General features: G+C 45.3%; 1 protein-coding gene across 1 annotated transcript; it reads right to left on the bottom strand.

Moving 5' to 3' along the window:
* Nucleotides 1–1398: 1398 nt before the first annotated feature.
* Nucleotides 1399–24772, bottom strand: LOC115082177 (prolargin-like). Its single transcript, XM_029586430.1, is given in 4 exon segments — nucleotides 1399–2169; nucleotides 4187–4971; nucleotides 4973–5145; nucleotides 24518–24772. Coding segments are annotated over 3 exon segments (1119 nt in total). The 5' UTR covers nucleotides 5131–5145; nucleotides 24518–24772; the 3' UTR covers nucleotides 1399–1993.
* Between the last annotated feature and the right edge of the window lie 1355 nt (nucleotides 24773–26127).

Here is a 26127-nt window from a genome sequence, read left to right as displayed (position 1 = left end):
GTGTGTGTGAGAATAGTAACCTGGGTGTGTGTATGTGGGTAAGAATGGGAACCTGGGTGTTTGTGTGTATGTTTGTGTGTGAGAATGGGAGCCTGGGTGGTTATGTGTGTGAGAATGGAAGCCTGGGTGTTTTGAGTGTGTGAGAATGGGAGCTTATGTGTATGTGTGAGAATAGTAACCTGGGTGTGTGTATGTGTGGGTAAGAATGGGAGCCTGGGTGTTTGTAGAATGGGAGCCTGTGTGTGTGTGGTAGAGCAGGTGAAAATGAGAGCTTGTGTGTGTAATGGAGTCTGTGAGAGATGCATGCGCTTGTGTGTGTCTGTGAGAGAGAAAGGGAAAAAGATAGGAGAGAGAAGTAGTCCTTTATTCTGTATTAGGTAAGGGTCGGTCTGTGACTGCCTGTGTGTGACTGAGGGGCACTATTGCTGCTAGCGTGTAGTTTCTCTGTAGGGATTTCTTTTTTGGTTTTGTCCCTTATTTCTGTATTAGGTAAGGGTCGGTCTGTGACTGCCTGTGTGTGGCTGAGGGGCAGTATTGCTGCTAGCGTGTAGTTTCTCTGTAGGGATTTGTAGCAGTCTGGCTTGTTCTGTTATCCCAGTAGGTGATGCATTAATGTTGTAGGGCCTGGTGTAGTATTTGCATTGCTGCTTTTTCATGAGGTTGCTATTATATGAGTCCTGAGAGGCAGAGCTGTGACTATGGTATGGCAAGGTTCTAGGTGCCGTTTTTTTTTCAGGGGCTTGTGTTACTTCACAAAATGTTAGCAGTGGAGGATTTTTTTCATGTTGGGTTGCAATGTGTTGTAGTTTACTCTGCACCCGTTCTTGATGATTATTGCTCTTTTTTTGTAGTTATGATAATCTCTGCCTTTCTGGAATGAGGATTCATAAAAGACTACATTGATATTTGTTTTATGACATGATTGATTGGATCTGATGTTTGCGTTCTTGCTTTTTACATGATATTCTTGTGCATTTATAACTGCAATAATATAAAATAAATTAATACAGATTAGTAAGGAATTTTTAATGTTGGTAAGTGCTTGCAATACTTGAGTTAAATATTCTAAAAAGTTTCATTCCTGATGCATAACGGCTGTTGTAGACTATTTAGAAACCCTTTGTAGGGTACATGCTAAGGCATTATTATCAATAAGAGTACAACTAGTAGGGTTCAGACCTGTATGCTTACTGCCCACCCCATGTAACCTTGGGCCACCCAAAAAATCAGTTCTGGCTACGCCACTGTGCTGAATACTGAAGGGATTTCTGCAGAGGAGCTCAGAAAACCAAAACACTGCAATCCTGTTGCATGAAGGGAATACACCTGGCAAGCTCAAGGCCTCCAGTCGTTCAGGTTTTGGATTCTCACAGATCTTCCAGGAGTAATTTATCAGGACTCTGCACCGTCTGCTGGTCCAATCATGCTCTGCACACAATTTGCAGAATAGCTTGCACATATTGGAGAGGAGACTGCAGAAAGAAGTTTGTCATAAAACTGCTGGATAATCGGAGCATGGCAGGTCTTTGTGCGTGTGTGTGCGTGTGTGTGCGTGTGTGTGCGTGTGTGTGCGCGTGCGTGTGTGTGCGTGTGTGTGCACGTGTGTGCGTGTGTGTGCGTGTGTGTGTGTGCGTGTGTGTGCGTGTGCACGTGTGTGTATGTGTGCATGTGTGTGCGCGTGTGTGCGCGTGTGCACGTGTGTGTGTGTGTGTGTGTGCGTGTGTGCGTGTGTGTGTGTGTGTGTGCGTGTGTGTGTGTGTGCATGCTTTGCTGCATGAGAGGGGGAACGGTTTTGCTGCAGGTCTGTGTCCATGTGCATGATGAGCATAAGCGTGTGGGTGTGCTGTGTCTCGGTTCTTGCACTAATGTTGGGTGTGCACTCCAATTCCTGGCTGACCCTGCTCTAGTAGAGGTTACCAGCTGAGATAAGGGGAAGAGGAGGTTTAGGATATCAGATATCCTCTTTGTCTGGCGAGTCTGTGTGGGAACAGAGTTAAATGATGACGGACTGCAGGAACCTGAAGCACAGCATCAGGTCGAGAGGGATCGGAGGCTTCAGCTGGTTCCCATCCAGTCGGAGGTATCTCAGGCTGGGTGCTTTCTCCGGCTCGTTAGTAAAGACTTCATAAGTCAAATAAGGAGAGGGACAGATCTCAGTGCCATTGATTTCTGGAAGGGGAAAAAAGAGAGAGTTACATATCTTACCACCATGTCCTAGGATCATCACCCGTCCCAACCGCTGCAGATTATTCATCTGGGCTGTGCCTCCCAGGAGAAGTTAAAACTCCTCTCATCTCCTTCGGATAGTTCTGGAGGAAGTGGCAGGCTGGGTCAGAAGGTTATTGGGCCTTTCAGCTGCACAGTCAGAGTCTGTTTGCAGGATTCCTACTGCACCCAGGCCCAAGTTTGGAACAGAAAGCATTTCATACGGCTGCCAAGCAGGGCTGGATTGGATTTAGATGCCTGAAAACTGGGAGTCCCCTGGAAACCCCCCCCCCCCAACCTCCCTGGGAATCCCCCTGCAACCTCCACCCCCTGCAAACCCCCCCAACTTCCCTAGGAGTCCCCCTGCAAACCCCCCACCTCCCTGGGAGTCCCCTGCAACCCCCCCCCCCCCCACCTCCCTGAGAGTCCCCCTGCAAACCCCCCACCTCCAGTCTTCTGCCTATTGGTGCCATAATATTAAATCTGGCCCTGCTGCCGAGACTGAATCTGCTTCCTGGTGCCTCTGTTTTCTGCTGCTTTCTTCAGCCACAATGGTGCTCAGTCACTCGATTTAAAGGGAAAGCTCCTTGCCAGCACTGCTCAGTAGCACCAGAGAGAGTGGCTAGTGCTGCTGCGAGGGTGCGTGCCAGGGACGTTGCCGCTCAGGGCTCAGCTCTGTGTGACTGTATGAGGGCAGGGAGCAGCTCCTGAGTGAAACACACACCCAGCACTCCCGTACGTCCGTCTGCCCTTTCCACTTCCCAAGGCCTCTGCTGCCCAACGAGGCGCGTCTGGGTGAAATGTGTCCCCCCCAAAATGCCCCTAAAATCCCAGAGCTTGTGCTCTGCCCTCCTTGTTGCTGTCTTGGTGCTGCAGCAGAGCTGATGCCTGGATCCACATCTGTAGGGAGGTGAAATCATGGGGGCCAAGGTTCTGGGAGGTCCACATTCGGCACGGACGCACCACTGCATATTTCCTAAAGTCAGCTGGATACGTTTATTCGCCTAATTTTAGGACAGGTCTATGGACTGACCAGACTAGGCCACTAAGCCAGCTAATTCAACCTCTTCCCTGTTACGCCCATTCTGGCAGCAGCCTAATATTTAAACTCTGCCACTTAGTGGGATAAATCAGAACTTATCTGGCTGGGTGGTGCTGAATAACGGCCTCTGCGGGCCGAAGTGGGTGGAGTCAGGTTGGGGGAGGTGCTTAGCTCTAATTTTCAGTGCTAAGTGCCTAAATGTAGGCAAAAATATAGACGGAGGCCCAGAGTTAAGTGCCTATTGTTAGGAAAATGTTCAGCCCAAGCCTAGAGAGGTACAGGAGGCGTCTCTTTATTCATCATTTTGACTTCATCCCTGCACTGTAATTTACTGCAATAAAAGGACTGCATATCTCAGGATGTTTTGGGAAAGGAGCACCAAAAATGAATAGGTAGCTTACAGAGCCTTATTTACAATGCTAAAGATTATTATTATAATCGATCTGGCTGAGGGTTTATTATTAATATTTTGGGGAGAAAATTGGGTTGATGTTTAGTGTACAGGGCTGGAAGTAATGCCATTCCTGAGTCCTAGTCTATGCTCTGTCCCTGACCCTGTGTGTGACCTTGGGTTACCGAGCTGTAATGAAACTGTGATAAAATAGCTCACTCTCACTTCTGGAAGTTGTATTGCATGGTGCATAGCCCTCCACTTACAGGCTTGCCAAATGCACGTTTCTGAAGTGCTGTCATTATGAAGCACATTGGGAGCTGGATATATTATATAAAGACTCAAATTATTACTGATTAGTCTTCTCCCGTGCTTATGCTCCTCAAGTTTCATCCTTTAAGAATGTATTGCATCTTGCTTTAGAGATCCACTCCTGACTCCAAGAAGATATAAGGTAAGTGTGCTGAAAAGTAAAGGGTCTCTGCAGGACAGACATGCTTACGTGCACAGATTTTGAATACTCACAACCCTGATTGTGCCCAACTCACTTTCAATGGCGTTGTTGTTGAGATAGAGGTGCTCCAGCTTGCAGCTGATAGGTGGCACATGAGAGAGCTTGTTGTGTGCCAGGTGGAGCACCAGCAGGTTGGAGATATTGAAGGCATCCTTGGGCAGTCCTTTGTCAGAGAGCTGGTTGTAGTTGAGCCTGAGGAAAGTTAGGTTGGGGAATTCTTTGAAGTAATCATTCGGAATATCCTCGATACTGTTCCTGTCTAGGAAGAACTGGTGGATGTTGGAAGGCATGCCAGAGGGCATCTTCCGGAGAAGGTTGTGAGCTAAGTTTAGCTGCATGAGGTTGCTCAGCCCCTTGAAGGTGTTCATGTTGAAGGCTCCATCGCTCAGCTTGTTGTGGTGTAGGTCCAGGAGGATGAGATGCTCCAGTTTATTGAAGACACCACTGGGAATCTTGGAGATGTGGTTCCTGCTCAAGCGCAGTTGCTCCAGACTGGAAGGAAGAAAAGCTGGCACCTCCGTTAGTTGGTTCTTCTCCAGGTACAAGAAGGTGAGATTGCTCAGTTTCTCCAGGATGCGTTTTTCCACTTTCTTTATCCGGTTGTTGTCCAAGTTGATCCACTTCAAATCTGTGGCATTTTTGAAAGAGTCTTCTTGCAGCTCGTCAATGAAGTTGTTCTGTAGGTAAAGGTAATTGATGCGGAAAGGGATTAAGGGGACCTTCCTTAGGTTCCGGCTGTCACAGTACAGCGCACTGGGGAAGTCCGAAGGGCAGAAGCATTCCCTAGGGCAGTCTGGAAAGACAGATGGCGGCCAGGGGGAGGGGAGGGGGCAAGTCAGTTGGCTCTACGGGCTCTGGAACAGGTGGCGTGGGCCTTGGCAGGGGTTTGGTGCCAGTGGGTCGAGGTTTACGCCGCTGCCCATTTACCTCAGAGATCAGAACCAAGGTCAGAAGTAGCAAACAAAAAGATACCTTCATGGTCCAAATCTTCACCTGTGAGAAAGATGAGAGAGCTGTTACCTCCATGGATGAAATGGGACATTTGGAAATTTAGGACTAGAACAATGCGTCCCCATTGCTGGGCTCAAACATCTGAGCCTTTCACTCACTGTCAGTGAGGCACCAGCCCACTTTTAACAGTGTCCACGGCCAAACACAAGAAGTGAATTTAGTTTTAAAAGGAAAACAGACTTTTTCAATTTGCTTTTCAAAGTGTAATACATCATAAATGTTTAGTGTACTTCCCAAGTGCCAGTAACAGTGACCCTGCCTTCTGCTAGAGAACCCATTCAAGCACTGCAAATAGATCCTTTCAGGGTGAATGTTCAGACCCAGTTTTATGTGCATTCATGGTTCTTAGAAAATAGCCCAGGGCTCAGTGCACATAAAAGCATGTCTGCGACACGAGTTTGCACGTACTGTTACATGCACAGGGGAAAGGCATTTTGCATGTCGTTCCGGATTTTGAAAAGTATGCACGTACCTTAACCTAGACAAGTTCCACCCTGAATAGAGCAGATGCAGCTTTGTACAGTTAAGTTTGTGGGATGTATCATTCATTCTTTTCTTCAATTTATATCTGCCCTTCTGATCCCAGAGTTTAGTGTGTAATGTTTGTTAAAGGATTATGTCTGTTTTATTATTCTGTAATCTGCTTCAGACCTTTGTGCTAATGCTGTGGCTCCTTGTGTCCTTGGGCAAGTCACTTTACCTTCCATTGCTTCAGGTACAAACTTGGATTGTGAGCCCTCTGGGGATAGGGAAATACCTACAGTACCTGAATGTAAACCAATGTGATATCTCAGATCGAATGTCGGTATATAAAATAATAATAACACTGCAGACAATAAATGTTTAATAAATAGAAATAAAATAGAACTAGTAAAGTAAGATAGAAACAATACTACATAATGGAGTCCAATACATAAAAGAAACAATTAATTAGCTTTTAATTCAACCCAAACTGGGCTAAAGCTTCTGAATAGCCAGCAACTTCAGTAAACAAAAACAGAACCAGCACCAACAGACAACTCCAATATGAGAGCAGTAGCAACAGAGCTGGGGGAACATTATTTACAGAACCGAGCCATGGCTTCATGCTTTTTCTAAAAAGAACAAGATTGGGTGAGAACTTTAGCAGGTCATCTGTGGCAGAGGAAAGAGACCCATCAGGAACACATCTACATAGAGAGGTCAAAAGACAGGAAGGGCCTTAAAAGAAAGGAAAGTCAATTTAAAGTCAGTCCTATGGGCTACTGCTAACCAGTGCAGCCATTGCTTTACTTCTCTCTCTGAAAGTTGCTACCAGTCACTGCATGAGTGGCAGAATACTGTACCAACTGAAGCCTGCATTCACACCTGAAATTTCAAATCAAGCTTCTGCACATAAGGATACACAGCCTGTCACCTCTAGGACAGCAGACAATGTATCACAGCAGACTGTGATACATTGCAGGAGGACCTTGCAAGACTGGAAGATTGGCAATTTAATGTGGACAAGTGCAAGGTGATGCATATAGGGAAAAATAACCCTTGCTATAGTTACACGATGTTAGGTTCCATATTAGGAGCTACCACCCAGGAAAAGGATCTAGGTATCATAGTGGATAATACATTGAAATCGTCGGCTCAGTGTGCTGCAGCAGTCAAAAAAGCAAACAGAATGTTAGGAATTATTAGGAAGGGAATGGTTAATAGAACGGAAAATGTCATAATGCCTCTATATTGCTCCATGGTGAGACCGCACCTTGAATACTGTGTACAGTTCTGGTCGCCGCATCTCAAAAAAGATATAATTGCGATGGAGAAGGTACAGAGAAGGGCAACCAAAATGATAAAGGGGATAGAACAGCTTCCCTATGAGGAAAGGCTGAAGAGGTTAGGGCTGTTCAGCTTGGAGAAGAGACGGCTGAGGGGGGATATGATAGAGATCTTTAAGATCATGAGAGGTCTTGAACGAGTAGATGTGACTCGGTTATTTTCACTTTCGAATAATAGAAGGTCTAGGGGGCATTCCATGAAGTTAGCAAGTAGCACATTTAAGACTAATCGGAGAAAATTCTTTTTCACTCAACGCACAATAAAGCTCTGGAATTTGTTGCCAGAGGAGGTGGTTAGTGCAGTTAGTGTAGCTGGGTTCAAAAAAGGTTTGGATACGTTCTTGGAGGAGAAGTCCATTAATGGCTATTAATCAAATTTACTTAGGGAATAGCCACTGCTATTAATTGCATCAGTAGCATGGGATCTTCTTGGTATTTGGGTAATTGCCAGGTTCTTGTGGCCTGGTTTTGGCCTCTGTTGGAAACAGGATGCTGGACTTGATGGACCCTTGGTCTGACCCAGCATGGCAAATTTCTTATGTTCTTATGTTCTTATGATCAGGGGATGGGTGCAGGGGTACAGAGCCTGTCACCTCTAGTAGCGTCAACAGCATTGCATTTTCTTTATCAGTAATGATAATTTTATTTTTTCCTTAAATACCGCTTCATGTACATCTTGTCCCCTCATGTTTCCTTTAATGCATGAGTCAGTGTTGTCAGAATATTATGTTTTGTTTGAGAAATTCATTTGCAAATGCCTGTCTTTATTCTGAAACTTTGTATTCTTTAAAAATATGTTTAAAATTCAATAAAAAAATAAATGAAAAAAAGGGATTTTATTTTTTATTTATTTTATTATTTTATTTAGGGTTTTTATATACCGGCATTCATGAAAAATCACATCATGCCGGTTTACATTATAACAAGGAGTGCAGGACAACATAAAACTGAAAACTCGAGCATAAGAACATAAGAACATAAGAAAATGCCATACTGGGTCAGACCAAGGGTCCATCAAGCCCAGCATCCTGTTTCCAACAGTGGCCAATCCAGGCCACAAGAACCTGGCAAGTACCCAAAAACTAAGTCTATTCCATGTAACCATTGCTAATGGCAGTGGCTATTCTCTAAGTGAACTTAATAGCAGGTAATGGACTTCTCCTCCAAGAACTTATCCAATCCTTTTTTAAACACAGCTATACTAACTGCACGAACCACATTCTCTGGCAACAAATTCCAGAGTTAATTGTGCGTTGAGTAAAAAAGAACTTTCTCCGATTAGTTTTAAATGTGCCCCATGCTAACTTCATGGAATGCCCCCTAGTCTTTCTACTATCCGAAAGAGTAAATAACTGATTCACATCTACCCGTTCTAGACCTCTCATGATTTTAAACACCTCTATCATATCCCCCCTCAGTCGTCTCTTCTCCAAGCTGAAAAGTCCTAACCTCTTTAGTCTTTCCTCATAGGGGAGTTGTTCCATTCCCTTTATCATTTTGGTAGCCCTTCTCTGTACCTTCTCCATCGCAATTATATCTTTTTTGAGATGCGGCGACCAGAATTGTACACAGTATTCAAGGTGCGGTCTCACCATGGAGCAATACAGAGGCGTTATAACATTTTCCATTTTATTCACCATTCCCTTTCTAATAATTCCCAACATTCTGTTTGCTTTTTTGACTGCTGCAGCACACTGAGCCGACGATTTCAATGTGTTATCCACTATGATGCCTAGATCTCTTTCTTGGGTTGTAGCACCTAATATGGAACCCAACATTGTGTAATTATAGCATGGGTTATTTTTCCCTATATGCCTCACCTTGCACTTATCCACATTAAATTTCATCTGCCATTTGGATGCCCAATTTTCCAGTCTCACAAGGTCTTCCTGCAATTTATCACAATCTGCTTGTGATTTAACTACTCTGAACAATTTTGTATCATCTGCAAATTTGATTATCTCACTCATCGTATTTCTTTCCAGATCATTTATAAATATATTGAACAGTAAGGGTCCCAATACAGATCCCTGAGGCACTCCACTGTCCACTCCCTTCCACTGAGAAAATGGAACTAGGAGAAGAGAGAGAAAGGCGTGAGTAAGTTAACATCTTAGTTAATTATTTACAGAGCTGGAGTGGAAACATTTTTTGAGTAGATGAAGTGAGATTTAGGAGTGTTCTGGGAAGGCTTGTTTAAATAGCCAGGTTTTGAGTCTTTTTCGAAATGTAAGGAGGCAAGGTGGTTCATGGCGAAGATTCGTGGGAATGGAGTTCCAGAGAGAAGGTCCGGCTGTCGAAAAGGCCCGTTCTCTCAGGGTTATATGCCACGTGAATTTCGTATTAGGTATGCTTCTCTGGTTGGTCTTTTGGAGTTATGTTGGCTTAGAGGGTGTTGAAGGTCGAGTGATGTAAGGTGGTGGATGGTTTTGTATATGATGGTGATGGACTTGTATATAATTCTGAAATGGATAGGGAGCCAATGAAGGTTTTTTAGTATGGGGGAGATGTGGTATTATTTATTTTTATTGTATGTATTGTATTTATTGATATTTATTGTATTGTTTATGAATTGTCTGAATTGAATTTGAATTGTATATCTATTTATGAAGTGTTTTATTGTGTTTGTATTTATGGACCTGTGTATTTTGTAGGCCGTGAGCTACTCTGGGTGGCCTTTGGAGCTAGGGGGTGGTTTATACATCCAAGATTAGATTAGACTCAATACACTCTTCTTCTTTGGAAGAGCCATCCCGAGTGTCTCATCTGATTTATTGGCACTTACATGCATCAGAGAAACATAAGAAGATAAGACCCACAGAAAACACCTTCACCCTGTGCTTTGGAAGTATCCCCTCCCCCGAGTGGAGGATCCACACTGGGATTTAGCAGGACTCCGTCCCGGGACTGACTGTCACCCCGCCTTCATTAGTCCAGCCTATTAGAAGGGCTATATATATATATATATATAAAAAAGATAGAATTTAGGATTTTGTTTTATTCTGCAGCTGTAGTTTTGAGAAGATTCGGAAATGAGAAAAGAAACTGAGAAGGATGAAGCTTCCAAACATCTGAATAGAAGCAAGAGTGCAAGTTACTGTATCATGTGAAAGGAATGTGGTGGGAGGAATGGGATAAGCACAGATCCTGATTCCAGATGTAGAAAAGCTGAGCCCCACCAGCTAGGCAGGCTGTATAGGGTGTGTGGCATGAACAGGATGAGGGAGAAAAAAGCAGAGGAAGGTGAGGAGGGCTGCGATGGAGAGGAAGAGTGAGAGAGAGGAATGATATGAGCGTCAACACGTGATCGCCATTCTTTGGGAGTGTTAGCAGCTGGAGTATGGCACAAATCATTTTATAGAAAGAATTACAGAATGATCTGATTTTCAAAAACTACATTTTCAGTCACAACAAAGAACCTGGGGAATTTGGATCAGAAGCTAACATTGCCCAGATCTCAGGTTAGCTTGCTCTGTCTGCTCCAGCACTAGCATGCAAGGCGTTTTTTATTTTTTTACCAACACATCTCTACTTCACTTTAACAGAGGGAAGTGAAGAGCAGTCATGCAGCACTCATCTGACAGGCCTTGCATAGGACTCTAACAGGACACCTCAAACAGACCCCACAGGCTTTCTCTCAGATCGGGGAGACTCCTGGATTGTTTCAGCCTCCTCCTGCTTCCCAATTTCCTTCTTGTTTCAGTTTCTCCTGGACCTGCTGCAACTTCAGTTGCCACATAAAGGAATAGGGAGCTGCTCAGCTCTCTGTGCAGGAGCAAGGGCTAAAGCAGAGATTTAGCAAAGCCTTAATGGTACCAGAGAGGAGGAGGAGGGGGAGCGAGCAGGCAGCAGGCAGTGAATGTTTGGGGGAAGGACAGAGAGGAGGCATGAATGCCACAGGAGAAGAGAGTGGGAAAGGAGGGGCTGAATACCAGGATGAGGCTGGGAGTGACTCCCAGCGGGAAGGAGACATGCCAAGGTGGGAATGAAGGAAGACGTATTTAATTTGCCGGATCTCGTCTGCACACAGAGACAGTGTCTATAAAGTCCAGGCAGCGCCCAGTGACCATTAGGCAGAGAGAAGTCACACAAAACTCCAAGTCTTGTATTGTAAAATGAGGAAGCACCTTGAGAAGGAGCTGGCTGGCAGGCTGGGAAGAGATAGCTGAAGTGGAAAAGCAGTGCTCCAGACTAACAGCAGCTAAAATAATGACCACAAATCTTTATATAAAGAAAAGTAAGAGGGAACTGAATGTCATAAGCTTCTGCAAAGATACGAAAATTTAGATTTCTAAAAATCCCAAGCTTGTATATATAAAGATGCAATGAAAAAGGCTTAAGAAAAGTTATCTATCCAAGCAGCTAATTCAAATAGAAAACGTTTCCAGTTATTTAATGGCCTAACTCAAGCTAATCCAGCAGCTTATCAGCCAAACGGGGAGGACTTTGCAGGTTATTTTGCAGAGAAAATAAAAGCAGAAGAAAACCTGATCAGCAGGTGTGGGTGAATGGCCATGTGAGAGTGGGGAATCCAGTGGATGTGACCACCAGCTGTGGTGACCCTACCTCTTCTCACTTAGTGAACTTGGTAGAACTATGTCTCCTTTGCTTTTTGGCAATGATGGTGAATACCAGTTTAGTGCAAGAGGCAGTGCTGTGTCCCTTATTAAAGAAATGTTTGCTTCCTGAGCTGCTGGCACATTGCCACCTTGTCTTGATGACCAGCGTGCTGTCTTTGCAGGCTTTGGGTGATCTTCTTAAAGTGAAAGGGTTCATTCATTCAGGGACATGGACTGAAATTGCTTGAATGAGGGCAGACAGGGGAAGTGGCTCCTTGCTTGCATTATTGGACCTAACTCTGTATTTCAGCCTCTCAGTCATATCTTGTCTGTTCATTGTTGGGCTTGAAAGAAATTGTTTTGAATTGATTTCTTTCCTTTCTAATCAATTGGGCATTTGTCTTTAAGAGATGCAGTTCACAGCTTAAATTCAAGGCTTATTTTAGAAAAACAAGTTTCAGGAATAGTTTCATGTGTGTTTCCTCATGACAGATTCATCAGCTACATGATATTTTTTAAGATACAGTGATTCATGCCCTGGTTGGACGATTGCAACTCAATGTACTAGGGACTTCCAGCTATTGCAATGAAGCAGCTACGCTTGGTTCAGAGTATGGCTGCTTGTGTATGGACGAGTGTAAAACAGGGAGATCATAAATCCCTGTACTGTGGGACTTCCATTGTTAGGTTGTGTATGGACGAGTGTAAAACAGGGAGATCATAAATCCCTGTACTGTGGGACTTCCATTGTTAGGTTGTGTATGGACGAGTGTAAAACAGGGAGATCATAAAATCCCTGTACTGTGGGACTTCCATTGTTAGGTTGTGTATGGACGAATGTAAAACAGGGAGATCATAAAATCCCTGTACTGTGGGACTTCCATTGTTAGGTTGTGTATGGACGGGTGTAAAACAGGGAGATTATAAAATCCCTGTACTGTGGGACCTCCGTTGTTAGGTTGTGTATGGACGGGTGTAAAACAGGGAGATCATAAAATCCCTGTACTGTGGGACCTCCATTGTTAGGTTGTGTATGGACGGGTGTAAAACAGGGAGATCATAAATCCCTGTACTGTGGGACTTCCATTGTTAGGTTGTGTATGGACGGGTGTAAAACAGGGAGATCATAAAATCCCTGTACTGTGGGACCTCCATTGTTAGGTTGTGTATGGACGGGTGTAAAACAGGGAGATCATAAAATCCCTGTACTGTGGGACCATCATTGGTTGCTTGTGTATGGACGGGTGTAAAACAGGGAGATTATAAAATCCCTGTACTGTGGGACCTCCATTGTTAGGTTGTGTATGGACGGGTGTAAAACAGGGAGATCATAAAATCCCTGTACTGTGGGACCTCCATTGTTAGGTTGTGTATGGACGGGTGTAAAACAGGGAGATCATAAAATCCCTGTACTGTGGGACCTCCAATGTTAGGTTGTGTATGGACGGGTGTAAAACAGGGAGATCATAAAATCCCTGTACTGTGGGACCATCATTGGTTGCTTGTGTATGGACGGGTGTAAAACAGGGAGATTATAAAATCCCTGTACTGTGGGACCTCCATTGTTAGGTTGTGTATGGACGGGTGTAAAACAGGGAGATCATAAAATCCCTGTACTGTGGGACCTCCATTGTTAGGTTGTGTATGGACGGGTGTAAAACAGGGAGATCATAAAATCCCTGTACTGTGGGACCATCATTGGTTGCTTGTGTATGGACGGGTGTAAAACAGGGAGATCATAAAATCCCTGTACTGTGGGACCATCATTGGTTGCTTGTGTATGGACGAGTGTAAAACAGGGAGATCATAAAATCCCTGTACTGTGGGACTTCCATTGTTAGGTTGTGTATGGACGAGTGTAAAACAGGGAGATCATAAATCCCTGTACTGTGGGACTTCCATTGTTAGGTTGTGTATGGACGGGTGTAAAACAGGGAGATCATAAAATCCCTGTACTGTGGGACCATCATTGGTTGCTTGTGTATGGACGGGTGTAAAACAGGGAGATCATAAAATCCCTGTACTGTGGGACCTCCTATGTTAGGTTGTGTATGGACGGGTGTAAAACAGGGAGATCATAAAATCCCTGTACTGTGGGACCATCATTGATTGCTTGTGTATGGACGGGTGTAAAACAGGGAGATTATAAAATCCCTGTACTGTGGGACCTCCATTGTTAGGTTGTGTATGGACGGGTGTAAAACAGGGAGATCATAAAATCCCTGTACTGTGGGACCTCCATTGTTAGGTTGTGTATGGACGGGTGTAAAACAGGGAGATTATAAAATCCCTGTACTGTGGGACCTCCATTGTTAGGTTGTGTATGGACGGGTGTAAAACAGGGAGATCATAAAATCCCTGTACTATGGGACCTCCATTGTTAGGTTGTGTATGGACGGGTGTAAAACAGGGAGATCATAAAATCCCTGTACTGTGGGACCATCATTGGTTGCTTGTGTATGGACGGGTGTAAAACAGGGAGATCATAAAATCCCTGTACTGTGGGACCATCATTGGTTGCTTGTGTATGGACGAGTGTAAAACAGGGAGATCATAAAATCCCTGTACTGTGGGACCTCCATTGTTAGGTTGTGTATGGACGGGTGTAAAACAGGGAGATCATAAATCCCTGTACTGTGGGATCATCATTGGTTGCTTGTGTATGGACGAGTGTAAAACAGGGAGATCATAAAATCCCTGTACTGTGGGACCTCCATTGTTAGGTTGTGTATGGACGAGTGTAAAACAGGGAGATCATAAATCCCTGTACTGGTGGACCTCCATTGGTTGCCGATGGAGCTGCATATAAAGTTTAAAGTTTAGTCGATTGTACACAAATGTATTCATTCGATTACTCCCAGATACTTACCCTGTGAACCCTAAAAAATGTTAAGTTCATCAAAGTTAGGCATTTTAGGTTCTCTGTCTCTTTCACAAGCAAGATTGAGTAGTACTAGAAATTTGCATTTAGATATTTTGCATTTGCCATGTGGAAGCGCCTGCTGCTTGGGGGGAGACAGGAAATGAATTACTTGGTGTTTGGTAAAAAAGTGAAAGCTTGCCTATTCCTATGGGCATTTGGATAAATTAGTTTTTCCTGCTTTTAGGAGATGGGCTGGCCTTTAGTTGTCTTGCTAGTTATAAACGCAAGTTGTTCTGTTCACATAATGGCTCAGGGCTTATTGACAATGCAGGGAAGCAGTATTTCTCTGTTATGACTTTTATTAGGAGGGTTTGGGGACTAATTGTAATATTATGGCGAGAAGGCATGGACTAACATGCTTTCTTTTAGTATTGTAAACCACTTTGAGATTATCTTGGAAGAAGTGGTATATCAAAATAAATAACCTTAGGGGAGAATTTTCAAAGGATTTACACCCATACAAGTAGCTTTATATCATAGCAATTTTCAAAGTCCATTTACATGCGTAAAACATTTGAAAATTCAGCCCTATGGAGTGAATTTACTAAGGAATTAAGTACATAAAAGTAGCAAATTTCAAAAATCTAGTTTTCTGCGCATAAATCCTTCTGAAAATTATGGCCTGAGGTACCAGTTGCTTATTGTTAGATCAAGGCTGTATATGTTGGCTGGTTATTATTTTACTTATAGGGCCTGATTTTAAAAATCATTTACACGCTTCAAATTGGGTTTTACCCATGTAAATGCACTTTACCCATGTACATAAGTGACCTTTTGAAAATTGCTACAATATATGCCATTGAATTGATCATAGGATTTAATCACAGAAGTGCACATTTCAGGCATAATTGTTTTTTTAAAATTGCTATAGTAGCGGTCACATTTCCATGTGTAACTCCTTTTAAAATTACCTCCTTGGTGTGTGTGTGTGTGTGTGTGGAGAGTTCTTCTTTTTTATATCAATATTGTTGTTTGGCTGTAGTTTATAAGCATTGCCTCTGTACCTTGCTCAGAGACACTTTTGTTGGAGCGTGTAATCAACTTTAAATCCTTACATAAATAAAAAACAGAAATGCTAAATGAATTTGTTAGTTTGGTGAAGAGGAGCGCTACTGGTCGGCAAGGAAGCCTATGGGAGTGAGGTGAAGATGGACAAAGCCACGGGAACCAGATGAAGTGCATCCTAGGATACTAAGGGAGCTGCGAGAGATTTCGGCAGTCCTTAGAAATAAGGGTGGTTCTGTGGGATTGGAGAAGAGCAAAAGTGGTTACAGAGAGGAGGTTGGTAAGTACAGGCCTGGGGTGGGAAGATTAATGGAGACTCTGCTGGAGGAAAGGATAGCGAGCTATCAACAATCCAGTGGGTTGCAAGATCCGAGGCAGCATGGTTTTACCAGAGGAAGATTGTGTCAAATGAATCTGACCGATTTTTTTTAGTTGGGGAACTAGAGAATTAGATAGACTAGGCTGTCTGCATAAACTGAGCAGCCTGGAAGTGGTCCTGAGGTGGCTGAATGTATTAGAAATTGGTTGTCTGATAGATGACAGTGGGGAGTGGTAAATGGAATTCACTTTGAGGAGAGATCAGTGGAGTGCCTCAAGGATCAGACCTGTTCATTATCTTTGTGCATGAATTCACTTTGAGGAGAGATCAGTGGAGTGCCTCAAGGATCAGACCTGTTCATTATCTTTGTGCATGAATTCACTTTGAGGAGAGATCAGTGGAGTGCCTCAAGGATCAGACCTGTTCATTATCTTTGTGCATGAATTCACTTTGAGGAGAGATCAGTGGAGTGCCTCAAGGATCAGACCTGTTCATTATCTTTGTGCATGAATTCACTTTGAGGAGAGATCAGTGGAGTGCCTCAAGGATCAGACCTGTTCATTATCTTTGTGCATGAATTCACTTTGAGGAGAGATCAGTGGAGTGCCTCAAGGATCAGACCTGTTCATTATCTTTGTGCATGAATTCACTTTGAGGAGAGATCAGTGGAGTGCCTCAAGGATCAGACCTGTTCATTATCTTTGTGCATGAATTCACTTTGAGGAGAGATCAGTGGAGTGCCTCAAGGATCAGACCTGTTCATTATCTTTGTGCATGAATTCACTTTGAGGAGAGATCAGTGGAGTGCCTCAAGGATCAGACCTGTTCATTATCTTTGTGCATGAATTCACTTTGAGGAGAGATTAGTGGAGTGCCTCAAGGATCAGACCTGTTCATTATCTTTGTGCATGAATTCACTTTGAGGAGAGATCAGTGGAGTGCCTCAAGGATCAGACCTGTTCATTATCTTTGTGCATGAATTCACTTTGAGGAGAGATCAGTGGAGTGCCTCAAGGATCAGACCTGTTCATTATCTTTGTGCATGAATTCACTTTGAGGAGAGATCAGTGGAGTGCCTCAAGGATCAGACCTGTTCATTATCTTTGTGCATGAATTCACTTTGAGGAGAGATCAGTGGAGTGCCTCAAGGATCAGACCTGTTCATTATCTTTGTGCATGAATTCACTATGAGGAGAGATCAGTGGAGTGCCTCAAGGATCAGACCTGTTCATTATCTTTGTGCATGAATTCACTTTGAGGAGAGATCAGTGGAGTGCCTCAAGGATCAGACCTGTTCATTATCTTTGTGCATGAATTCACTTTGAGGAGAGATCAGTGGAGTGCCTCAAGGATCAGACCTGTTCATTATCTTTGTGCATGAATTCACTTTGAGGAGAGATCAGTGGAGTGCCTCAAGGATCAGACCTGTTCATTATCTTTGTGCATGAATTCACTATGAGGAGAGATCAGTGGAGTGCCTCAAGGATCAGACCTGTTCATTATCTTTGTGCATGAATTCACTTTGAGGAGAGATTAGTGGAGTGCCTCAAGGATCAGACCTGTTCATTATCTTTGTGCATGATATCGCAGAGGGGTTAGAAGGTAACATTTGCAGGTGACACTAAGATCTGAAACAGAGCAGAGAGAATGAGAAGTGATCTGAGGAAGCTTGGTTCTGCTGTTAGGTGAACTAGATGCTTGCCTAGAGCACCAAAAATTTGGGGGGGCAGCAAAATTCTTCATTAAGAGCATAAGTGCCAGGTTTACTCCGCAAGGTCCATCAAGCTCAGCATCCTGTGCCGACAGCAGCCAATCCGGGTCCTCAGCTTCTTGTACCTGACTCCCAGGGATAGGCGCCGGCTTTCCCAAGTCTGCCTGGCTAAGAACTGGTTATGGATTTTTCTTCAGGAACTTATCCAGTCCTCTTTTGAACACCTCTAAGTTACTTGGCCTTCACCACGTCCTCCAGCAACAGATTCCACAGCTCGATTGTGCACTAGGATTTGTATTAAATCTGACTGTAAGTTTCATGGAGAGTCCCCCTAGTCCTTCATTGCCAGCGCCACACGAGAAGGAATGGAATTCTGGGTAAATGTGGGGGTGGAGAGAGAGAGAGGAGGCTGGGCAGCTGAGGGTGGGATGGAGAGAGGAGTCTAGTCAGGCAGGGGGTGGAGAGAGAGGAGGCTGGGGGTGGGATGGAGAGAGGATTCTGGTCAGGCAGGGGGTGGAGAGAGAGGAGGCTGGGCACTGTGGACAGGGGCAAAGGCAGGGACTTGTCAGAATGTGAGAGAGAGAGAGAGAGAGGTGGATGCTGAGCCAGAGCTGCTGTCAGGAATGTAAAGGGGAGGGCTCAAGACTGGAGGTTCACCTAGGGCACCCAGTGACCTTGCAGCGGCCCTGAGAAAGCAGAGTCATGTGGTGCAGAAATCCACCGGCGCTGCACATGATAGGAGGAGTGAAACTCATGTGTATGAGCCAAGACAGAGATGGAAGGTAGCAGCGCAGTGTGAGAAGCAGGGATTAATGCTCAAGGAGTGCTGGGATGCACAGAGGAAAAAGGAAGTGATGATGCCCCGCACCGATGCTTGGTGAGGCCTCACCTGCAGTGCTGTGCTCACTTCTGGAGGCCCAGAGAAAGGTAACCAAAATGGTGTGGGGTCTGCATCAGAAGCCATGCCAGATGAGACTTATCTAAACGTGTTCTGTATACCCTACAGAAGAGGAGAGACAGGGGGTCGAATAGACTTCTAAATACCTGAAAGGTATCAAAAATGCAGAAGATCAAATCTGTTCCAGTGGAAAGGAAAGTGTAGGACTAGGAGGTCAATCTATGAAACCCCAAGGAGCACAGAAAGGCTGGTGGATGCCTGGAACACCCTCCCGAAGGAGGCAGTGAACACAACAACAGTAACAGATTTCAGACGGGCGTGGGATACACGACAACAGTAACAGATTTCAGACGGGCGTGGGATACACGACAACAGTAACAGATTTCAGACGGGCGTGGGATACACGACAACAGTAACAGATTTCAGACGGGCGTGGGATACACGAAAACAGTAACAGATTTCAGACGGGCGTGGGATACACGACAACAGTAACAGATTTCAGACGGGCGTGGGATACACGACAACAGTAACAGATTTCAGACGGGCGTGGGATACACGACAACAGTAACAGATTTCAGACGGGCGTGGGATACACGACAACAGTAACAGATTTCAGACGGGCGTGGGATACACAAAAACAGTAACAGATTTCAGACGGGCGTGGGATACACGACAACAGTAACAGATTTCAGACGGGCGTGGGATACACGACAACAGTAACAGATTTCAGACGGGCGTGGGATACACGACAACAGTAACAGATTTCAGATGGGCGTGGGATACACGACAACAGTAACAGATTTCAGACGGGCGTGGGATACACGACAACAGTAACAGATTTCAGACGGGCGTGGGATACACAAAAACAGTAACAGATTTCAGACGGGCGTGGGATACACGACAACAGTAACAGATTTCAGACGGGCGTGGGATACACAAAAACAGTAACAGATTTCAGACGGGCGTGGGATACACGACAACAGTAACAGATTTCAGACGGGCGTGGGATACACAAAAACAGTAACAGATTTCAGACGGGCGTGGGATACACGACAACAGTAACAGATTTCAGACGGGCGTGGGATACACGACAACAGTAACAGATTTCAGACGGGCGTGGGATACACGACAACAGTAACAGATTTCAGATGGGCGTGGGATACACGACAACAGTAACAGATTTCAGACGGGCGTGGGATACACAAAAACAGTAACAGATTTCAGACGGGCGTGGGATACACGACAACAGTAACAGATTTCAGACGGGCGTGGGATACACGACAACAGTAACAGATTTCAGATGGGCGTGGGATACACGACAACAGTAACAGATTTCAGACGGGCGTGGGATACACAAAAACAGTAACAGATTTCAGACGGGCGTGGGATACACGACAACAGTAACAGATTTCAGACGGGCGTGGGATACACGACAACAGTAACAGATTTCAGACGGGCGTGGGATACACGACAACAGTAACAGATTTCAGACGGGCGTGGGATACACACCAATGTCCCCTAGTAGCATCAGCATGGACGTGAAGCCTAGGGTAACCTGCAGGGAGCCGAGGGCCAGGGTGGCGGTATCAGCCCTAACCGTGGAGATGCCAGAGGGTGAAAGCTGGGGATGGACTGCGGAGCCTGAAAAATGAATTCCAAGGGGAGTTGAGAGATGGAGAGGAGCAGCTGAACAGCTGAAGAAGGTGGAGGAATGAAAAATGGAAATGATAAAGAGAGATGGAGGAGGGGAGAAAGAATCAAAATGAGGAGAGAAGAATAGACTGGAATGTAGACATTTGTATTTGCAATTTAGGTACTGAAAGGTGACTTTGAATTATTATTGTATGTTCAATTTATTTGTAATGTTTTTAAAATATATTGTTAGTAACTGACAAACAAGATGCGCATTTACTCTTGCCGTCTAATACATATCAAGTGCCAGTAGATGCTTTTTTCCTGAGTACTGATAGAGGGGGCTGGCACTACTGCATTTTTCTTCTTCCCTGAAGTCAGCACTGAGACCTTTGCTAGTCTCCCTCTACTCCCTCTCTTAGGGCTGGAGAGAAATCCGTTCACTCTCGCTCTTTTGCACTGCTCGTGCCCTCCTGGTCAGGCCCATAGAGGCAGCTTATTGCTGCACCTTTTATTTGTCTGCAGTGTTTGGCTGGCTGAGCTGTGCACTGTGCACCCGAGGGGTGATCCCTGGGAAGATAGCTCTGCTCAGCTGGACTGAAAGGGTCTCCACGCCTCCCATGCTGAACACATTCCTTGAGGGTTGAGTAATCTCTGGCTTACTGACGGGTTCCTGCCTCCTGTTCTTTCCTCATTCCCAGCTGCTGCTGCTTAACCCTAGAACCCATCTTGGGGCTTTGATGCTTTCTGGATTCCTTGCAACCTTTCATACCTTTTGTGGAAGCAGCACAAATGTTATACATTAATATTATTGTAAGTTATTAATGTTCAAGTACTATCATGCTAGCTTTTGGAGCATTACCTCATCCCCCCTCATCAGGGAAGGGACCCTATAAATGAATAGAATAATATCAATGTATAATATTTATATTGTACAATATACTGACAACATTTTAATGTGCTGTTATATAATAATTATACTATTCAATATGGATGATATGACATGTGTGTATATAATATTATACACGTACACACATGTATAATACAATACAATAATTACGGTAACTGTGAATATTATAGCATGTTATGACATTGTTCTATATCCAGGAAAACTATTTATCTTTGGCCAATAAAAGAAAAACACTTAACCTAATTAAAGCCATTTTCTTTGGTATGAGCAGAGATTGGGCAGGACTCACCTTAAGATCAGGAAATCAGTTACAGGATTGTGCTGGAGCAGAAGAGGGGGAGATCTTGGGGGCCTCCAGATTTTGCAATAGGTGTCACTCAAACTCTACATCTGAATGAATGTATTGTATAGGATTTATTTCTTGAGAATCGCTGTGATGCCTTAGCCTGGCTGAAGCTGGGGGCTTAGAAGATACAAACTGATGCGCCCTCTGGCACTTCAGAGCTGGTGCATGGAGGCTGCACTCTTGCAGTAGGGATTTAAGTGTTAACCTCACAGTAATTTCAGTTCTTGAGCTGAGGCCCAACGATACTCCTTGAACTACCTTATGGACCTTGGCAGGACTCTTAAGTGCAGCAAGGCTACTCTTAGTAAAGATATATCCCTTACAGAATACGTTTGGCTGTTCTTCCATACATACTATGGCCATTTACATCTCTCTGGGTACAGCATTAAGCTAGCCTGACTGTTCCCACTTGTAATGAAGGAGGCCTGATCCAGCACCCTGTCTGCTCCTCTCTCTTCTCCCGGTGTGTGCATCCTTAGGCTGGAACCAGCGCCCAGGACCATGAATCAGAGGGGGTTCAGGAACTGTCAGTAGCAATGAGATTGTAACCATGATCCTCCTCTAGCAGTTCCTGAGGTGAGCAGCAGCAGCATGCGATGGCTACAACTAACAGCACTGGGGCAAGCTGCAGGGGGGGGCACCTACACTCTGAAGAGCAGTGCTAGGACTGCTACAGGCTTCCAAGAAGCCACTGGGGCAACGTCGTCTCTATGCTGATCTGGATAAACTTTTCATCTTGGAATAATTGTATTTGTGGGACTCTTTTTGGTGATTTATCCATTGTTAAAAGCAAACATCAATGAGCATGCGGAGCCCAGGTGTTTTTAGATAAGGGCCTCCCAAGTTTTGGTAGCTGCTCAGCTTATTACAAAACTCGCTGGTAAGACATGGAGGGTGGGTTGGGTATTGCAATCAAAATAAGTGCCTGGAAAAGCCTTCAGGCAGAGGTCAGCGCTGTAAGAGGAAGGGGAGCTGGTGCTGGGCAGACTGGAGGGCTGTAGCTGCCACCGTTTGTACCTCCCAGACCCTCCTGAAACCTGAGGATAGCGCCAGGGAGCATCTGGTAACGTTCAGAGCCCATCAGCAGAGAAAAGCCGAAGCAAAGCAGGGCATGGATGCGGTGTGCAGGAAAAGAAAAGCAGAAGCAAAGGAGGGCATGGATGCGGTGTGCAGGAAAAGAAAAGCAGAGGCAAAGCAGGGCATGGATGCTGTGTGCAGGAAAAGAAAAGCAGAAGCAAAGGAGGGCATGGATGCGGTGTGCAGGAAAAGAAAAGCAGAGGCAAAGCAGTGCATGGATGCGGTGTGCAGGAAAAGAAAAGCAGAAGCAAAGCAGGGCATGGATGCTGTGTGCAGGAAAAGAAAAGCAGAGGCAAAGCAGTGCATGGATGCGGTGTGCAGGAAAAGAAAAGCAGAGGCAAAGCAGTGCATGGATGCGGTGTGCAGGAAAAGAAAAGCAGAGGCAAAGCAGTGCATGGATGCGGTGTGCAGGAAAAGAAAAGCAGAGGCAAAGCAGTGCATGGATGCGGTGTGCAGGAAAAGAAAAGCAGAAGCAAAGCAGGGCATGGATGCGGTGTGCAGGAAAAGAAAAGCAGAAGCAAAGCAGTGCATGGATGCGGTGTGCAGGAAAAGAAAAGCAGAAGCAAAGGAGGGCATGGATGCTGTGTGCAGGAAAAGAAAAGCAGAGGCAAAGCAGTGCATGGATGCGGTGTGCAGGAAAAGAAAAGCAGAGGCAAAGCAGTGCATGGATGCGGTGTGCAGGAAAAGAAAAGCAGAAGCAAAGGAGGGCATGGATGCTGTGTGCAGGAAAAGAAAAGCAGAGGCAAAGGAGGGCATGGATGCTGTGTGCAGGAAAAGAAAAGCAGAGGCAAAGCAGTGCATGGATGCGGTGTGCAGGAAAAGAAAAGCAGAGGCAAAGCAGTGCATGGATGCTGTGTGCAGGAAAAGAAAAGCAGAAGCAAAGGAGGGCATGGATGCTGTGTGCAGGAAAAGAAAAGCAGAAGCAAAGCAGTGCATGGATGCGGTGTGCAGGAAAAGAAAAGCAGAGGCAAAGCAGTGCATGGATGCGGTGTGCAGGAAAAGAAAAGCAGAGGCAAAGCAGTGCATGGATGCGGTGTGCAGGAAAAGAAAAGCAGAAGCAAAGCAGGGCATGGATGCGGTGTGCAGGAAAAGAAAAGCAGAAGCAAAGCAGGGCATGGATGCGGTGTGCAGGAAAAGAAAAGCAGAAGCAAAGCAGGGCATGGATGCGGTGTGCAGGAAAAGAAAAGCAGAGGCAAAGCAGGGCATGGATGCGGTGTGCAGGAAAAGAAAAGCAGAGGCAAAGCAGTGCATGGATGCGGTGTGCAGGAAAAGAAAAGCAGAAGCAAAGCAGGGCATGGATGCGGTGTGCAGGAAAAGAAAAGCAGAGGCAAAGCAGGGCATGGATGCGGTGTGCAGGAAAAGAAAAGCAGAAGCAAAGGAGGGCATGGATGCGGTGTGCAGGAAAAGAAAAGCAGAGGCAAAGCAGGGCATGGATGCGGTGTGCAGGAAAAGAAAAGCAGAAGCAAAGCAGGGCATGGATGCGGTGTGCAGGAAAAGAAAAGCAGAAGCAAAGCAGGGCATGGATGCGGTGTGCAGGAAAAGAAAAGCAGAAGCAAAGCAGGGCATGGATGCGGTGTGCAGGAAAAGAAAAGCAGAAGCAAAGCAGGGCATGGATGCGGTGTGCAGGAAAAGAAAAGCAGAAGCAAAGCAGGGCATGGATGTGGTGTGCAGGAAAAGAAAAGCAGAGGCAGGGCTGGAGGCAATGCATAAGGACCAGGAAGAGTCACTGGGCGCCAGGACTGTAACATTGCACGAGAGAGCACAGGTTCGTCCTCCTCCTCCTCCTGCTGACAGGATGCCTCAAACTCTGCTTTTCTCCTCTCATGCACTTTTCTTTCTCTATACAATTTACTGGAGTGTGTTAGCATTTGGGGGAGGGGGGGGGGATCTCGGTCCTGTTTCCATGGAAACTTCCTGTCTGCAAAAAGGTTGCTCGGACTTTAATTCGATTTAGTCGTACAACTGCCGATACAAAATAAAAGTTTCTGTTTTCAGTGCAAAAATAAAACAAAGCGATGGTGCAAGAATGCCTGTGATCCTGCAAATGATAAAATAAGTCAGAGAAACGGAGAAGTCAGAGGAGGAGGAGAGAAAAAAGCAGAGGAGAAAGTGTTAGACTAGAAAGGGGGCAAGGAGGCAGACGGTCTGCTTGGTGTTGGCACTCACCTGCCTCTGCTGACAGGGGGCTCCGCAGCCTGTGCGCCCTCGCGCTCTGCGCTCCGCTCTGCCTGCTGTGCGGGCTTCGCCTGCTCCTGCTCCTCACAGCAAAGGGAGGGAAGACGAGAAAGAAAGAGGGAGGGGAGAGGATGGCGAGCAGCACCAGTAATGCCTTTCTCTGGCAGCCGAGTCCGCACACATGCGCCTTTCCAGCGCAACGAATCGCTCCCCTTTCTGTTACAACCAAAAGAAATGTGGCCTTCCTGAGCTGAAGGCAGGACTGGGTCGCCTTCTCTAGCAGTTAGCTAGCCAGTATGGCTTCGGTAAATTACATTGCACAAGCTCTGCTGGGCACTTTCCGCCTGCAAGGTGCAGAGGTGCACGCAATAAAAGCCTTTATTATAAAAGCATTTGTTGTATGTGCAGGAAAAGGAGCCTAAAGCAAAGGTAGGACACGAAGCTCTTCCCATGCAGCCCCGCAGCCCGTCTCTGGCAGATCTATTCCTTGTTGCCCAGCCCTGGGCAGCCGGATCCCCAGGGATTACCTTCTTAAACCTGGCTGATTGCTGTTTATGGACTTTTCTTCCAGGAACTTCGCCAAAGCCCTTTAGAGCCAGCCTCTCTCTTCACCTTTTCTCCCTCCTCTCTGACTTCTCTGAGATGGCGCGCGCAGAACTCAAATTGCCATTGCCAGGGTGCAAATAACTCCCAACATTTGCTGTTTGAGCCACTGGCGCACCCTGAGCCGAGGAGCTCTGTCTCCTGAGCGGTGACTTCCATGCACAATGCAGCATTGTCTGCCTGTAGTTGGGTTCCTCCACATTAAACTTCATTTGGCCACTCTCCAAGGTCCTTCTGCAATTCCTCACAATCTGCTGCAGTTTCAACAACTGAATAATCCCATGTCGTCTGCAAATCTGATCACCTGGCTGGTTGTTTCCTTTTCCAGATCATTTATGAATATGTTAAATAGCACAGGTCCACAGCTGACTTTACTCCATTTGGAAAACTGACCATGTAGTCCAGGTTTTCCCAATTGTTTTAAGCAAATCATTGCAGAGCGGGGGCTGGGGGGGGGGGGGTGCACATACAACTAAACCTCCTCTGGTTGCAGTCCGGACGGGAAGACACTGGCACTATAGAGAGGCTGCTGCATGCTCTATAATCACTCAGGTAACCCAAAGTAGGAAGAATGGCAGGGCCTTTCTGAGCATGAGCAAGGAATGGAAATGGAAACACAGGATGCATAGAAAGGTGAGGACACAGGAGGGAGACAATTGTATAACTTTCACCCCAGACCATTTTATTAATATTATTATTATTATTGAAATCAAGCATTCCTCATGGAGAAATGTACGGGCAGGAGCCATTCTACCCTGTGATGAAGAAGCATGGAGGATCACAAAGATGGAAGTCTAATGATGCTGCAAACGAAACAGTCAGAAAAATACACAAACATATTGCAAGGCAAAAATATCTGAAATGCGCACAATGCAATGAGTAGTTAAAGGACCAGCATAACAGCCTTTGGTTTTAGATCACAATTCATGTTCGTTGAAGCCAACCTGGTGTCATATAGTCATCAGTCCAGATATTAATTATTCTCTTATACCTTTTCA

Source organism: Rhinatrema bivittatum, unplaced genomic scaffold (genome assembly GCF_901001135.1).
Source record: "Rhinatrema bivittatum unplaced genomic scaffold, aRhiBiv1.1, whole genome shotgun sequence".
In the NCBI taxonomy this organism is placed as follows: Eukaryota; Metazoa; Chordata; class Amphibia; order Gymnophiona; family Rhinatrematidae; genus Rhinatrema; species Rhinatrema bivittatum.
This window is presented reverse-complemented; position numbering and strand designations above follow the sequence as displayed.